The following is a 15,538-nucleotide window of genomic DNA, read 5'->3' as shown; positions in this document are numbered from 1 at the left end:
TATTTTAAGAACCTTGCTAGAACTGTAATATATATTAAATTCTGCCCATTTGTAGTAACTTTGAAAATGGTATGTGTATGTGTGTATGTAAGGCATCAATCTCAAAATAATCAGATGTTTCAAAGTAACATCTAATTCTATTTCTAACTGTTATTTTCTAAGTTTTTTTTTTCCTAAGGAAAAATGTAATAAAATAGGTAAACCTAGATAGTATGGTACATGGTTATGCATTGTTATCAAACTCTAAGGGTTGTAATAATGATTAAATGAGAAATTAGTAAAGCACTCCATCCCTGGCACTGAATAAGCTCTCAGGAAGTGGCGGAGCTGCTACTGCCACTGTCACAACACTACTGCCCACTGCTACTTCTGTTACTATTATTATAATGAGTATATAGGCTTTTAGATCCAATATTTAGTTCTGAATCTCTTTTTAAAAGTTATTTCTGCAATTTTGGTATTTTGTTTAGAAAGCTGTTTCTCTGTTTATATTGTGATTGTATAGTGAAACCTGTTTTCTGTAATCAAAGTTTTTCTCAAGCCAGATGCTTGGCAGGCATGGCAGGAGCCCATTAAGGTGCTCTAGGAGACGAATGTGTAAAAAAATGGCTTAGCAGCAGCTTTTTCTGATATTTTGTCTCTAAGACAGAGCCTTTTTTCTCCCAGAGAAATCAAAAGAACATGGACAGAGAGATAAAATGAGTTAGCTCACAAAAGACAGCTGACCTTGACATCAACTTTATTTCCACTAAGTAGCACCTAACATAGCATTTAAAATCTATTGGTTCTGGAGTTCCCGTTGTGGCTTAGCATCCATGAGGACGTGGGTTCGATCCCTGGCCTCGTTCATAACCCGGCTTTGCCGTGAGCTGTAGTATAGGTCACAGACGCTGCCCAGATTCCGTGTTGCTATGGCTGTGGTGTGGGCTGGTGGCCACAGCTCCTCTTCAACCCCTAGTCTGGAAACCTCCATATGTTGCAGGTGTGGCCCTAAAAAAGACAAAAAAATAAAATTTATTGGTTCTGTTTCATTTCCTTTTGTCTCTACTTATGGTAAAAGATAAATTGTTGGTAGGATCTACCTTTTTGGCTCCATTAAAGGACATCCTAATTCTGTTCATCTCTGTTATCTGCCTGAGAGTGTTTTCAGCCCTCTTCTGCATAATCAATAAGCTTATGCATAAACACTTAGCCAAAAAAAAGTTGCATGTGGTTGTGGTTTTTATTTTGTAGGAAAGAGGGAAGATGGGGATGACCTATACACTAGAGAAGATAGGAGAGGAGAAGACTAGATATGACATAATTTCATTTAGCCTCTCAGTCTAATTTCTTTCACTTAACACATTGGCATTACCAAGGGTTTTTTTTTGTTTTTTGTTTTTCTTTATTTTTGTACCCAAAAGAGCCAGCATGTATTTTAAAAGTACTTACCTCCTGGCTTTTTCTGTTGTTCTTTGTTGGACAAATTTATTTTATCTCACATACTGATGAGACAGTCTGTACCTAATGACACCTCATTACAGTGCTAAGCATAATGTCTTTTTTCTCCTGGCTTTATTGAGACATAATTAACATTTAACATTATGTACATGTAAGATGTACATTGTGCTGATTTGACACACGTACATTGCAAAATATAAATGTAAAAAAAGGATAATGCCTTACATGTGGCAGACTTTTAATAAGTGAAAATTGGATGATTTCATTTTGGTTTATATTTATTAATGGAGCACTTACTATGTGTCAGGCACTGTGTTGAGCTCTAGAGGTAGCAAAGATGAATATAGTACAGTCTTTGTTCTCCAGGGCTCACCAACCAGGGAGTAAAAGAGGCATGTCAATGAATAAGTGCAGTTGTTTTGGTAAGTGTTGTGTCAGACATGAACAAGCTTATATAGGTACACAGAAAAAGGAGAGATGGGGGCGGAGGGGAGAACATTTTGTTTTTTGGTTATCATTAAAGCTTTTAGCTCTTTAACTTCATTTTCACTGTGAATAACAATTGTCTAGGTGAGCAGATATTATCTGAACTATAGCCGAGTACCATGCTAGGTTCTTGAAGGACTCCACAGATAGTATATGGTCTAGAGGAATGTAGAGTTTAAATGGGGAGGTAAGGCATAAATATTATGAAAAGTTAAATAAAAATCCAAGACAAGAATAGATGTCATGAGATAGTTTTTATGTAGTTGCCAGTGATTTAATTATCCAAATAATAATTCATAGAACAAGTTCACTGATCTAGCATGAGAGGAAAGTCTTCCTCACTTACCATACTGTGCCTGTTTTCCATCCTCATCCTCTGGTCCCCTGGTGATTTCTTTTTTTCCTGTCTTTTAAGTCTCTATATAGGTTTCATTTCTTCCCTCTCTATTCTAAAGCCTTGGTTCATCATTTCAGCCTCTCTCTACTGCCTCATTGTTGTATCCGGCCCATCTGCAAGCACCCAACCCCAGATCTGTCAGACCACCTTCTTCCGGTTCAAAACTCAAGCTGCTCTGTCCTGTGGAAAATTTTTACCTAAGACAGATTGGTCCATCCTCTCCACTGCACGCAGAGGTGTTCTTCAAAAAGCAAATCTCTGCTTAGAAACCTCTCATGGCTCCTTTTCTGTCTTTAAGATTAAGAGCAAACTTCTTTTGTCACTTTGCATTTATTAATGATGCACAGCCTCGTTTGGGACACCTCTGTTTTCCTGCACCTACTCCTTTACCAGTACAACTCTGGTTTAAGGCCGTCAGTAACCCATCTGGCTATAACATATATCTCATCATGGCAGTCCCCTGTAAAATCCCTTTAGGACACTAGACACACATATACATACCCTTCTGGTCTTGGTTCCCAGGCTAGGCGTGGAATTGGAGCTGTAGCTGCCCAGCCTACGCCAGAGCCACAGCAACGCGGGATCTGAGCCGCATCTGCAGCCTACCACAGCTCACGGCAACGCCAGGGATTGAACCCACAATCTCATGGTTCCTAGTCGGATTCGTTAACCTCTGAGCCACGACGGGAACTCCATACCCTTCTGGTCTTAATGCCTACTAAGTCCCTGTCCTTTAGAGGCTTTGTCCTTTACTTTAGACTTAGGGGCCTGTTTTCATTTCCTCATAGGTATCATATTCTCTCATTCTTCCAGATATTTATTGTTCCCTCTTATAGTACAGTATGTTTTCTGTTCAAAAGCCCCTTGATAGTTGCCATTTGCTGTGTACCAGGCAGTGTTTTGCATTTAATCCTCACATCAACTTGATGGGATAAATTTATTTCCCTTTACTTTAGAGATAAGGACACTAAGGCCTAGAAGAGGTCATGTAATTTGCTCAATGCACACTTTTACTAAGAGACAACCTAGAATTCAACCTATTGCTCTGCAAGTTATGTTATGCTGCCTATTCTTAGGAAAAGGAGCTTTTTTTGCTTATTTTGTATACTTAGCACCTAGTACAAGGCATAGTAAATATTTGCTGAGAATGAAGTAAAGTTTGAGCTAATCATCAAGAATGAGCCCATTCTAAGCAGGAGAAAACATGGACAAATACAGAAACGAAAATATGCAGAGAACACATGTACATGCAGAGAATAAAAAGCAGGTCACTGTGAGTTTATACTTCTCCACTGGCCCCAGTCTCCTCTTGCCCTGTGCAACAAACCTCCTCTAAAGGCCAACTATCTGATTCTTACACTATTCTCTCTTAAATCCAGTCTACTCAGGCATTTTAGTCCCACTACTCCACCAGAATGGCTGCTATTAAGGTCACATCTGTGTTGTTAAATCCGGTGGATGTTTTATCAGTTGTCATCTTACTTGATCTGTCCACATCGTTAGACATAGGTGATCACTCCATTCCTACTGATAGACTCTCTTCCAGGCTACCATCCTTCCTTGGTTTCCCTCCTTCCTCACCAGTTGGAATAGTCTGCAAAACCAATCTGGCCTCTTGTCACCCAGCTGATCTCCCTGTGTATGGTGGTTCAGCCACACCAACTTCTTCACAGTTCTTCGGACACCCTACTGCCTCTGTCCTGGGGCCTTCACTCTTGCCCTTCTTCCCCACATAGTCACAGGGCTCATTCCCTAACATCCTTTTTAAGTCTTTGCTTAAATGACACAGTCTGGTGAAGTCTGCCCAAAACTACCCTCTTCAGAATTACAACTCACATGTTCTGTTTCAGCCTCCTGAATTTTACCTTCAGACCTTTATCACCTTCTCTTCCATTAACTTATTTTTTGTTTGTTTACTTTTCATTGAGTATGCTCTCCACATTGGAAAATAAGCTCCACAAAGGCAGGAGTTTGTCTCTCTTTTCTTCATGATACCTGCCTAAAACAATGTCTGGCATTAAGTAATTAGTAGATAATTACTGAACTGAGTTAGATGAAAGTAAACTTATGTGTTTACATCTGAAAATCTTTTCGTGATCTTGAAATTCATTCAAGTAGATATTCCAACAATGAAAAAAGATATGTAAGCCCCAAATATAAAAAAGATACATTTGACCAGGAAGGTTTGTTAACAAGCTGTAGGTCTACATGTGCTGTTATGCTTCTCAGTGTCATCTGATATTAAATTATATTTAGCCCAGTGATTGATACAGGACTGGATTTCAGATTGCCTCTTCTCTCCCACAGCTAACAAGACTTTAATCAGAGCTTTAAGAAGCCCAGAATAGGTCCTGCTTTTGAATTTGCATATCAGGAGGGGGCTGGGAGTATGAGTGGGAGGATGTCATGTCCCAGTGATTAATGATCCCTAGGAAGCTGAAAAGGAGAGAGTAATATACACAGTATTTCTACCCCCTGGAGTAGGAATGCAAACACCATTGTGCAGATCTGTGCATAGTCACTGACTTCCTGGTAGCTGGAGAATTTCATACACTCTTCTACCACAAATAAAACTGTCAGAGAAGTGACAGAGCTCAAAAAGCTGGCTTTCCTTACTTAAAAAGAATAGCTCAAACACAGTGAGCCAGAAAATTAATTTTGTAGTTGTTTGAGAACCCAGTTGTTTAATAAGAAACAAGAAAATGAGAACTTTACTTGAAAAGCCTAAAACCTCCAAATATTTGTTGAATCAAACTCTATGTTTCGTTTCTTAAACTTAGCAGATTCCTGGAAACTGCTTATTTTAGATGAATCTAAAGGAAAACATTCCTTTGTAATGAACTGCATTGCCTTAAACTTTTCAGTGTGGTCTCTCTGGTAGACTCAGAGAATCACCCTATTGGTGGACTCCAGCCTGTTGCCCTATGTGTTGAAAAACAAAAATCCTCTAACATTTCAGAATGACTTTTAGTTTTAGAAAGTAATTCCAAGGTAGAGTTCTATTTTTTTTTCTCTTTTAACCTCAGTGAATCTATATTTAATAATAGTTTCCAAATCCTTAAGTCTGAAACAATATTTTTATCTATAAGGAACTACAGATGTTTGCAAAATTCTTATTTTTTAACAAAAATGTTTTTTTCCCCATTTTTAAAAAAGTTTTATTGAAGTGTGGTTGACCTACAATGTTGTGATTACAAAAATTTTGAAAAGAAAGTTTGTGAGCAAAGTACTGTATTTCAGCCAATTGTGATTATTTCCAAATAAACAAAATTAGGGACTTTGCTTAATAATAGTAGTAATAGCAGCAGCAGTAGATTCTTGGTGGGGACAACCAAATAACTTGTGTTTTACCAGGAACCATTTACTTATAGGACTTGTTACATTATTTTTGTTCTTAGTTCCGATTTTTTTGATTCCCTGCACATTACCACTTACTGTTCTCCGTTGTCTACTTTTTTAAACTTTGAGTTTTTATGAATTTTTTCCCCAGTAGTATAAAAAGAAAGGAAATATTCTTGGAGAAAAGGAGCCACACTTCAGGGTAAAGGAGAGAAAATATTTTTTATTTTGTTTCTGTTTTGTTGTTTTGTTTTATTTTGTAGGGTATCACTCTAATCTAAATTAAAATAAACTACTGTGGCCTAAATTAAGGCAGCATCAGTTAGATTAAGCCCTGAATTTAGTTTCTAAGTAGTTAGACTTTTAAATTGCATTTGCAAGAGTTTATTTTTAGTCAGGATGTGGTTATTTTTAGATCTGGTTCTCTGTCACTAGGAAATGTAATGCCTGTCTCTCCATTGTTGTTTATCAGGAAGTTCTGAGGCACCAGCTTTTAAGATCCAGTTAGCACAGAACATCACCTCTCCTTTTAAATGAAAAAAAAATATGAAATAATGTATGGGGGAAAATAAATTAATTGAGAGCATGTCTAATTTTTAAATTGTTAGTGTCATTTTAATCTCTTATACACTAAGGAACAGAACAAGATTTTTAGGGAATACCAAAAAAATACAAGGCTTGAGTTCCCCCTACTGGTGTGCATCCCACGCTTATTATTTCATTAATACAGAGCAGAAAGGCCTAGGAATAGAGATTCAAAATAGCTATGTTGGCCTCTTTTAAAGAAATCTGGGGGCAAGAGGGAGAAAAAGGATCATTTTCCATTTTCTGCAAATGTCTTACAAAAAAAATCATATTTTTACATCTAGAAAGGACAAAACATAATCTTACAGTATTTGTTTCTTAATGTTGCCTCTGTGATAAGCTGCTTATATACTGTGCTCCTCTAATGTTTTATGTTGTAATCTAAGGAATAATAAAACACCAGCGGATCCACAAAAGGATTTAAAACCCCAAGGAAGAACTGCAAAGCTAGTATTGTGTCATAATAAAATTAAAGAGCTGGTGTTAAAGCTCACTAATTCCATTTTAGCATTTCAGAGAGTGACATGACATTATGTGTGATTGTGTATGTCTGTTTAACATCTTTCCAATTTGTCATATGTATATTTGAAATAGTTCTCTTTATTTTCTCTCTCTCAGTCATTAAATGCCAAGTAATATTAAAGGCTCATTTTGAAAAAGGAGAATTTTAATTGACTCCTAAAAGTCATTTCTGAACTTCTTATTATGTTTGCATTTTAAAGGACTATTCAATCAAATTAAAATATTGTCTTTTTAAATTGCTTTTCAGCAATGCGGTCAACCTTTTAAGCAATGTTCCAGTCTCTTGTTTGGATGTTCTCATTTGTCCATTAACCCATGAAGAAACAGCCCAAGAGGCAACGACTCTAGATGAACTGCCCAGTGATAAAACAGCTGAGAAAGAAACAGTTTTGAAAAACAGTACCATGGTATACAATGGCATGAATATGGAAGCCATTCATGTTTTACTCAATTTTATGGAGAAGAGAATAGACAAGGTGAGACTGATAAAATGGAAGCTTTGGGAATATGCTTCTAAAGAATATAATTGTACACACGTGCAAACATCCAGGACGATTTTTTAATCTAAGCTTTTTTTCATAGCTGACATCTTGAATAATTATTTATATTCTGGAAAGCATTTTATTATAATAAATGATAAATTGCTGAAACCAAATGAATTTACTTATTTAAAGATGAAAATTGTGTTGATGTGACACCAAAATTGTGACTAGTGCCTGAAAACAAAGGAAAAATAGTTAGGTATTTTGTAAGTCCTAGAAGTAAAAATTATCCCCCCCCGAAAAAGTTGATGGTAAATACTTTCCATAACACCTAAAAGACATATTTGAAAGTGTCAACTTTCCATTTGTTGTAAGCTGCTTATTTTCTCTTTTCTATCACTTGCTTGTCAAGTAACTATATTAAAAGGCAGCAAGGTAGTATGGGTTAGTCATCACAATCTTTGCCTCATCTAAGCTGATCATCTGAACAAGGACCCTATAAATTACAGGAAAATCTACTAAGGATAAAAGATGGGCGCATTCGTAAATGTGAAGATAACTAATGAGATGGAAATATTGTTAGGAAAATAATTTTTTAAATTGTTTGTACAGCTTTGGCAACATCAAATGTTTCCTCAAAATAGAGTATTAATATATAGTTATATGGAGAAAAGTAAAACTGTTAGAAACTAAACTAATGTACATATGGTTTTCTTTATAGGGAAGCAGCTATAGAGAGGGTCTAACTCCAGTTCTCAGCTTATTAACAGAATGTTCTCGAGCCCATCGAAACATCAGAAAATTTCTCAAAGATCAGGTAACTGTTTAATGCATATACATATCAAAGTTAATCTTTTATGTGTTTTTTTTAACATGGTATTAATGAATCGAATTCTTTCACAGTTTTTTTTTTTCAGAATGTCAGAAATTCAAAAAAGTTAATGTTAATCTTTGAAATCTTCCTAATCCAGAAAAGTGGTGTTGTATATTTTTTGAGTCATTCATTCATTTAGTCAACAAATGTTTACTGAAGTCTATGTGCTGTGTTCTAAGCTTTGAAATACCAATGAGGTTTTTTTTTTTTTTTTAATGGCCACACCCATGGCATATGGAAGTTCCCAGGCCAGGGATTGAATCCAAGCCACAGTTGCAACCTGTACCACAGCTGCAGCAATGTCAGGTCCTTTAATCCACTATGCCAGGCCAGGGATTGAACCTGTGCCTCTGCAGCAACCCGAGCTGCTGCAGTCAGATTCTTAACCCATTGCACAACAGCAGGAACTCCACAGATAAAGTCTTTGCCTTGTGGAGTTTACCTGATAGTAGGGGGACAAAAAGTAAACAAATAAATATATGATACAATGGCAAATAGTGATAAATATTCTGAAGAAAGATACAGGGGAAGGGGAAGCTTAAAGGAATAAGGAAGGGCCTCTGAGAAAATGACGCCTGGACACAAACGTGCATAAGTAAAAAAAGGATCTCTGAGACTATCTGGAAGAGGATATTGTCTGTGAATATTTCTGAGACTATTCTGGAAGAAGAGTATACCAGAGAGAACAAGTTTCAAGTCCCTGAGATGAGAGGATGCTTTGGTATGCTTAAGGAAAAGGAGGAAGGCTAGACAGCACTAGCCTTCAAGGGGAGAATGGTAGCTGAAGTAAAGGAGGTAAGCAAGAACCAATAACATAAGGTTGTATAGAACTTGTGATTCTCTTCTAAGTGAAATGGGAAAGAAAGCCCTGGAGTGTTTGAGAAGGAAATAGTGTGACCTCATTTATATTTAAAAATATTTTGGCTACGATATATAGGATAGACTAGAGGAGTGTCTATACGAGGAGACTATCCCAAAAGAGACCTGATGATGAAATTTGAGAGTAAGATGGTAATAGGGTTCATGGTAAGAAATCATCTTTCTACCTCTGCATCTCCTGTCTGCATCTGTACCACCATATCCTTTGTTTCTCCCTGTATCACACAGATGAATTGTCCCTGCTTCCTTCTGTGGCCAGAATATGCACTCTTTTCCTCTCACTTCAAGAACTTTGCTCCTACATTTATTCCCTCTCTTTCTTCTTATATTAATCATTTTTTTAAAGATACTAGACCATTTTTGTCTGCACCCAAATACATCTTCCATCTTAAAAGCAGAAGAATCTTCCTTTCATTTTACTTCTCAAGCTGCCTCCCCATTTCTCTGTTCTTCTTTATACAGTGTTCCTCAGAAGAGTTTTCTGTACACACCCTCTCTCTTTTTATACATTTTGATTTTCTTCTGGACCCACTGTAATTAGGTTTCATGCTTTCCACTCTTTACAAAGGTGTTTATCAAAAGTCATCAACCCAATTTTGCCAAGTCTAATAGTTTTCAAGTCTTTTTTTAAAATTCCCTGATACCACTTTGATGCAATTAAGTATTCTCTTCTTCTTGAAATACTTTCTTTACTTGGTTGCTAGGACACAATAGAGAACCTCTTCTTTCAGTGTTTGCGTTCCCCAAGGCGGTATTATCTCTGTCTCCATTTCTCCTCCTTTGGTGATCTCATTCAATAGTCGTGGTTTTGAAAATCATCTATTCACTGATGACTCCTAAATTTCTATCTCTAGCCCTGACCTGTCCCCTATGCACCAGACTTATGTAACATAACTGCCCACTCATCTCCAGACGTATAAATATACTGCCCACTCATTTCCAGACTTATATAACATACTGCCCACTCATCTTCTCCCCTTGGATGTATAGTAGGTATCTTAGGTTTAACATATCCCAAATTCATCTCGTAGTTTCCCATCCCCTCACCTTCTATCTTTCTCTTCTTTCCACATTGCAGTACATGGTGCCACCATTCATTCCAGTGTTCATTTATTGCCATACAGACTTTCCCTTAATAAAGAAACCAGTTTTATTTTTCCTCTGTGTGTTTATGATTAAGATTTAATAAGCGCTTTACTTTGTGCAGAACATATTAATAGATATTGCTGATAAGGAGATATTAGAAAGTAGGGACACTATCTTTGAAGAATTTACAGTCTGTTGGAAGAACAGTACTCTCAAAGCAGGGTAATCATTTAAACAAAATAAATTAGTTAATTGATGAATTAAGGTGATTTCCAAGTTTGATTATTTTAAGACATTCTGTTGTGACTAGGACTTGGTGGAGAATAATAAATGGAAATACTTTAAATGTTCTATATTTTAGCTTTTTTACATAGGAAGTCCATGTTCAACTAAACTGTTTAGATTTGCTATCTCTAACCAGCACAGCCAAAAACAAACAAACAAACAAACAAACAAAAAAAACCCTATTTGTTAAACAGTTTCTTTATATGAAGGTCTTAAGCCAGGCATTATGTAGATAAAAAAGATTATGAAGCCTACTCCTTGTCCTCAAAGAAAAAGCACAGATAAAGAAAGATATAAGGCACAGTACAAAAGTCACCTTTCCTTCTGAGCAAGATATGGACTGTGATCAAGAAAGGCAGAACTTAAAGTAACAGATGATTAGCTTTGTTTGATAATAGTGTAAATGGAACCATGGCTAACTAATTATTCTTCACTGTACCTAATACCTGATTAAATCCAACTCATGCATACCTAAAGGAAATTGGTCTTGAGTATTCAGACCAATGTGGCCAGGTAGAAAGAGAACAGATGGTAGAAATTACTGATACAGATTGGATTAGTCTCGAGAGGCTTATAGAAGAGAGGACAATTCTGTGGATTTTTTGTTTGGTTGGTTTTTGTCTTTTTAGGACCGTACCTGCAGCATATGGAAGTTCCCAGGCTAGGGGTCAAACTTGAGCTGTAGCTGCTGGCCTGTGCCATAGCCATAGCAACATGGAATCTGACCTACACCTACTGAGTCTATGACCTACACCACAGCTCACAGCAGTGCCGGATCTTTAACCCACTGAGCAAGGCCAGGGATCCAACCCATGTTCTCATAAATACTCGTTGGGATGGTTACTGCTGAGCCATGACAGGAACTCCCTCTGTGGTTTTGAAGAAGGAACTGGACAAGATTTGTCAAAGAAAAGGAAAAAGAATTCTTGGAGGGTAGTATTGGAGGGAAATAGAAAAGCTCATACATAGGCAGTTTGGGCACAATAGGTAACAATAAAAACAACAAAATTTCACTTAAAAAACTTATTTTAAGGAACCAAAAACATTACTAACAAAATTTTTGTGTGATATTATACTCTGTAATAGATACTGTACTCTGGAATTGTAGGTACATACTACATACTCTTGTTACATGTCTCACTCTTCTGAAAATTAGAGGTATAACTCAGTATGGTTGACTAAATCAAACAATAAGAATTTATTGTGCACTTACTTTATGCCTCCAGGGCACAAAGAGCATTTTGCTCTACCCTACCAGAGATACTGAAATATGGATTCTTTAGACACTTCGGGTAGATTACTCAATTTTCTCATATTTAGTTTCCATTTTTTATATAGCAGTATCTCCAGGTCCTCCAATAACTCCTGATACATGGTAGGCACTCAGAATAGAAGGAGATAAGGAAGGAAGGAAGTCATTTAATGGATTGAATAAAAATAATATACACATAGAGTCTGGCGTAGTAAATTATAATTTGTCTTTGTGTCTATCCTCATTTCCTGGCATAGTATGTAGTTTATAGAAGGCACTTTTAAAGAGTTACTAAAATAAAATGTTACTTGAATTCATTCTTTTTTTGATCAGCAAATATTTATCCAATACCTGTAATATGCTAGGTCCTGAGAGCAGTAAACAGGACAGAAAGAAAACCCTGCCCCCATGGAACTGACTCTTGTGGAAGAAGGCAGACAGTAAAGAAAGAAATATATACTGTGTCAGGTGGTTAAGTGCTCTGAGGAAGATTAAAGCAAAGGCAGGGGGATAAAAAGGGGAATGGTGAAGGTTAATTATATAGGGTGCTCAGCAAATATCTTCCTATAAATGACATTTGAACAGAGACCTAAAGAAAGTAAGGGAATGAACCATGCAAGTTTCTAGAAAAAGAATTTCTGGGCAGAGGGAGCAGCAAATGTAAAGACTGTTAAGCAGGAAAGTGCACTATGTGTTTAAGGAATTTCATTGAGGTCCGTGTGACTATAGCAGTGTAAGCAAGGAATATAGTAGAAATTAAGTCAGAGAAGCAGCAGGAAGCCACAGTATGTGAAACCTAAGGAGGCTGTAAGGACTTCTTTTCTATGACTAAGATGAGAAGCCATGGGAACTGGAGGACTTTGAGAAGATGATGACATCATCCTAGCTGCCATGTAGAGAATAAATTGTAGAAGAGCCAGGAGGGAAGCAGGGACTAGGCATCAATGACGTTTCCAAGATTTTTGCAGTAAACAGGTGGAAGAGTGAACTTGCCATTTAATGAGGGAAACCTGTAGAAGGAACAGCTTTTGGGGGAGATCCAATATTTTGTTCAGGACATGCAAAATTTGAGAAGCCTATAAAAGTCTGGAGGTCATGGAAGAAATCAAGATATAGTTTAGGGAATTATCAGTAAATAGAGACCATATAAGTCTATAAAACTGGATGAGATCACCAGTAGAATGAGTGAAAATAGTAAAGAAATGTTGCCCAAGAACTCAACCATTGAATATCCCAACACTTGAAAACAAGAGGAGAAAAGAGAGTTTGTGCAGAGGCTAAATGGCACAACCAGTGAGATAATAGAAGAACCAAAAGAGGAAGTGTCTAGGTGGATTCACAGGTGAGTGAGCAGACAGACAGACCAACAAGTTATGTAACCCCTGTGAGGATCAGTCTGCACAATAGGGACAATGGTGATGTTAACCTTTTCAAGGTTACTGTGAGGGTTGATTTAGAGAATTTATGTGTACCATCTATTATAACAACTAGCACATAGGATGTACTCAATAATTAATAACCGTTTTATTATAAAATAAAACAAATATAGTCTTTTTTAGTAAATAATGAAAATGAATTAAGAGAAAAATCAAAGCGAGTCAGGTAATTCATTACAGGCATAAAATTATTTGAGGCTTGTTTTTATTGTTATTGTTTAGTTTTATTTCACTTAGAAGTAAACCTATTTATTTTTTAATGTTTCAAGTCTTAGAAAACTAAGTGCAGTAGACATTATAAGACTGACTAGCTAGATGGTACCATTCTTCCTTATTCTAGTACTTAGATTGATGATGGTTTTGCATTTGTGCCATTAGGTTTTACCACCATTGAGGGATGTGACAAATCGACCTGAAGTTGGCTCAACTGTGAGAAATAAGCTGGTGCGCCTCATGACTCATGTTGACCTTGGAGTCAAGCAAATTGCTGCTGAATTCCTTTTTGTCCTTTGCAAAGAGAGAGGTAGGTTAAACTCTCTTTGCCCTCTACTTTTTCATCTTTCCGAGGGAATTTGAGAAATGTTTCTGTTTTAGTAGTGGCCATCTCATTCCACTCTTTTCAGAGCTTATTCTCTATCTGTTCTATTAGAGGGCTTGGAGAGATAATAGAAATTATTAATTTAAGAGCATTTTCTATATGCTTCTGAATTCCTTGAGACGTGTAAACAGATATACTTCCAAACATACTCACATGTAACTTTGCCTTCTGGATCCTTAACCCAGACTTCTTAATCTTAATAAGTCAGGACCTGGGGCCATTATGAAAAGTCTGCATTCAGGTGTTACTATTTTGATAATCAGGCAAAGGCCTAGGTTCATTCTCCTTTTTAATTCTTCTTGGAATTAAAGCTATAGGAGTTTCTGTTTCTATGCTAATAAGTTCTTTAATCAATAAATAGTTATTGAATGTGAGCTATAAATGTGGAAGATAACACCCCTTACCCTTGAGATAAGGGTAAGACAGAAGTGGAGAGAAATTAAAAAGTAACTACAATTGTGTAATAAATACTATCCTACTAGTATAAATAAAATGATTGTCTTCTGAGATACATCTAACAATTTAAAATATCTCTCTCCTAATATTATATGGGTTATTTCACTTTATAAAAGGTAAGTTCTCCAAACACAGAACTTCAGCCAAGTTATTCAAATATTCTTACCTATTTATATCTTCATCTACTAGTTCATAAAAGTACTCGTATAAATGTCCCAACATAAGCAGATTTTATATTCCACTTTTTTATGTGTGAGATTGATAATTTGGAGATGGAAAACTTGACTCAGTTCTCTCAAAAATCTTAAATCAATTGAATTCTCCCCCACCCCCTTTATTGAGATATGCTTGACAAATAAAATTATATATATTTAAAGTATAAAGTATAATTGTATATTTAAAGTATACAGTATAATTATTTATATACATATGTGTTGTGAAATGATTGCCACAGGTTAATTAATACATTCACCACCTTACATAGTGTGAGTGTATATGTGGTGAAAAGGCTTAAGATTTATTCTGTTAGCAAATTTCAAGTGCACAATTAAGTATTATTAACTGTAGTCACCATGCTCTACAGTAGATCCCCAAAACTTCTTCATGCTATAACTGAACTTATTCATCTTATATTCATCATTACATGTACCCTTTGACCAGATCTCTCTGTTTCCCCTACCCTCTAAACCCTGGTAACCACCATTCTACTATTTCTAGCAGTTTGAGCTCTTTTTTAAGATTCTACATATAAGTGAGATCATACAGTATTTGTCTTTCTCTGTCTGGTTTATTCACTTAGTGTAATGTTCTCTAGGTTCATCCATGTTGTTGCAAATAGCAGGATTTCCTTCTTTGTTGTGGCTGATAACACCATTTTATATACAGTTGACTCTTGACCAATACAGGTTTGAACTGCTCGAGTTCACTTAGATGTGGATATTTTTCAATAAATACACGCAACAGTACTGCAAGGTCCTTGGTTGGATCCAAAGTTAATTGGATCTATGGATGTGGAACCACAGATAGAGAAAGCTGACTATGTTATAATACACATATTTTCGACTGTTTGAAGGGTAGGCATCCCTAACCCTACCATTCCTTGGAAGTCAAGTGTGTGTGTGTGTGTGTGTGTGTTTGTTTATCCACCCATCTGTTGATGGACACTTAGCTTGTTTCCATGTTTTGGCTATTGTGAATTATGCTACAATGAACATGGGAGTGCAGATATCTCTTAGGAATACTGATTTCCTGTCCTTTAGATATACACCGAGAAGTGGGATGGTGGATCATATTGTAGTTCTGTATTTAATCTTTTTAGTAACTTCCATTCTTTTTCCACAGTAGCTGACCAATTTGCATTCACACCAGCACTGTACAAGGGTTCCCTTTTCACCACATCCTCACCAACACTTACCTCTTGT

At 36.4% G+C, this 15,538-nt stretch overlaps 1 protein-coding gene across 7 annotated transcripts in view; it reads left to right on the top strand.

Annotated features, from left to right (window-relative positions):
* Window positions 1–15,538, top strand: part of RIC8B (RIC8 guanine nucleotide exchange factor B) — a 110,102-nt gene that overhangs the window by 51,282 nt on the left and 43,282 nt on the right. For all 7 annotated transcript variants that reach the window (XR_007135786.1, XR_007135789.1, XR_007135788.1 and 4 more), the window contains exons 5-7: window positions 7,017–7,245; window positions 7,973–8,068; window positions 13,442–13,586. Coding sequence is in view for 3 of the 7 variants with exons in the window: in XM_047786465.1 (XP_047642421.1) it covers window positions 7,017–7,245; window positions 7,973–8,068; window positions 13,442–13,586 (470 nt within the window). In the remaining 4 variants the exon portion in view is untranslated. The remainder of the gene's footprint in view (window positions 1–7,016; window positions 7,246–7,972; window positions 8,069–13,441; window positions 13,587–15,538) is intronic.

Source organism: Phacochoerus africanus, chromosome 7, assembly GCF_016906955.1.
Source record: "Phacochoerus africanus isolate WHEZ1 chromosome 7, ROS_Pafr_v1, whole genome shotgun sequence".
Lineage (NCBI taxonomy): Eukaryota > Metazoa > Chordata > Mammalia > Artiodactyla > Suidae > Phacochoerus > Phacochoerus africanus.
Note: the sequence above shows the minus strand (reverse complement) of the source record. Positions and strands in the feature narration are given on the sequence as shown.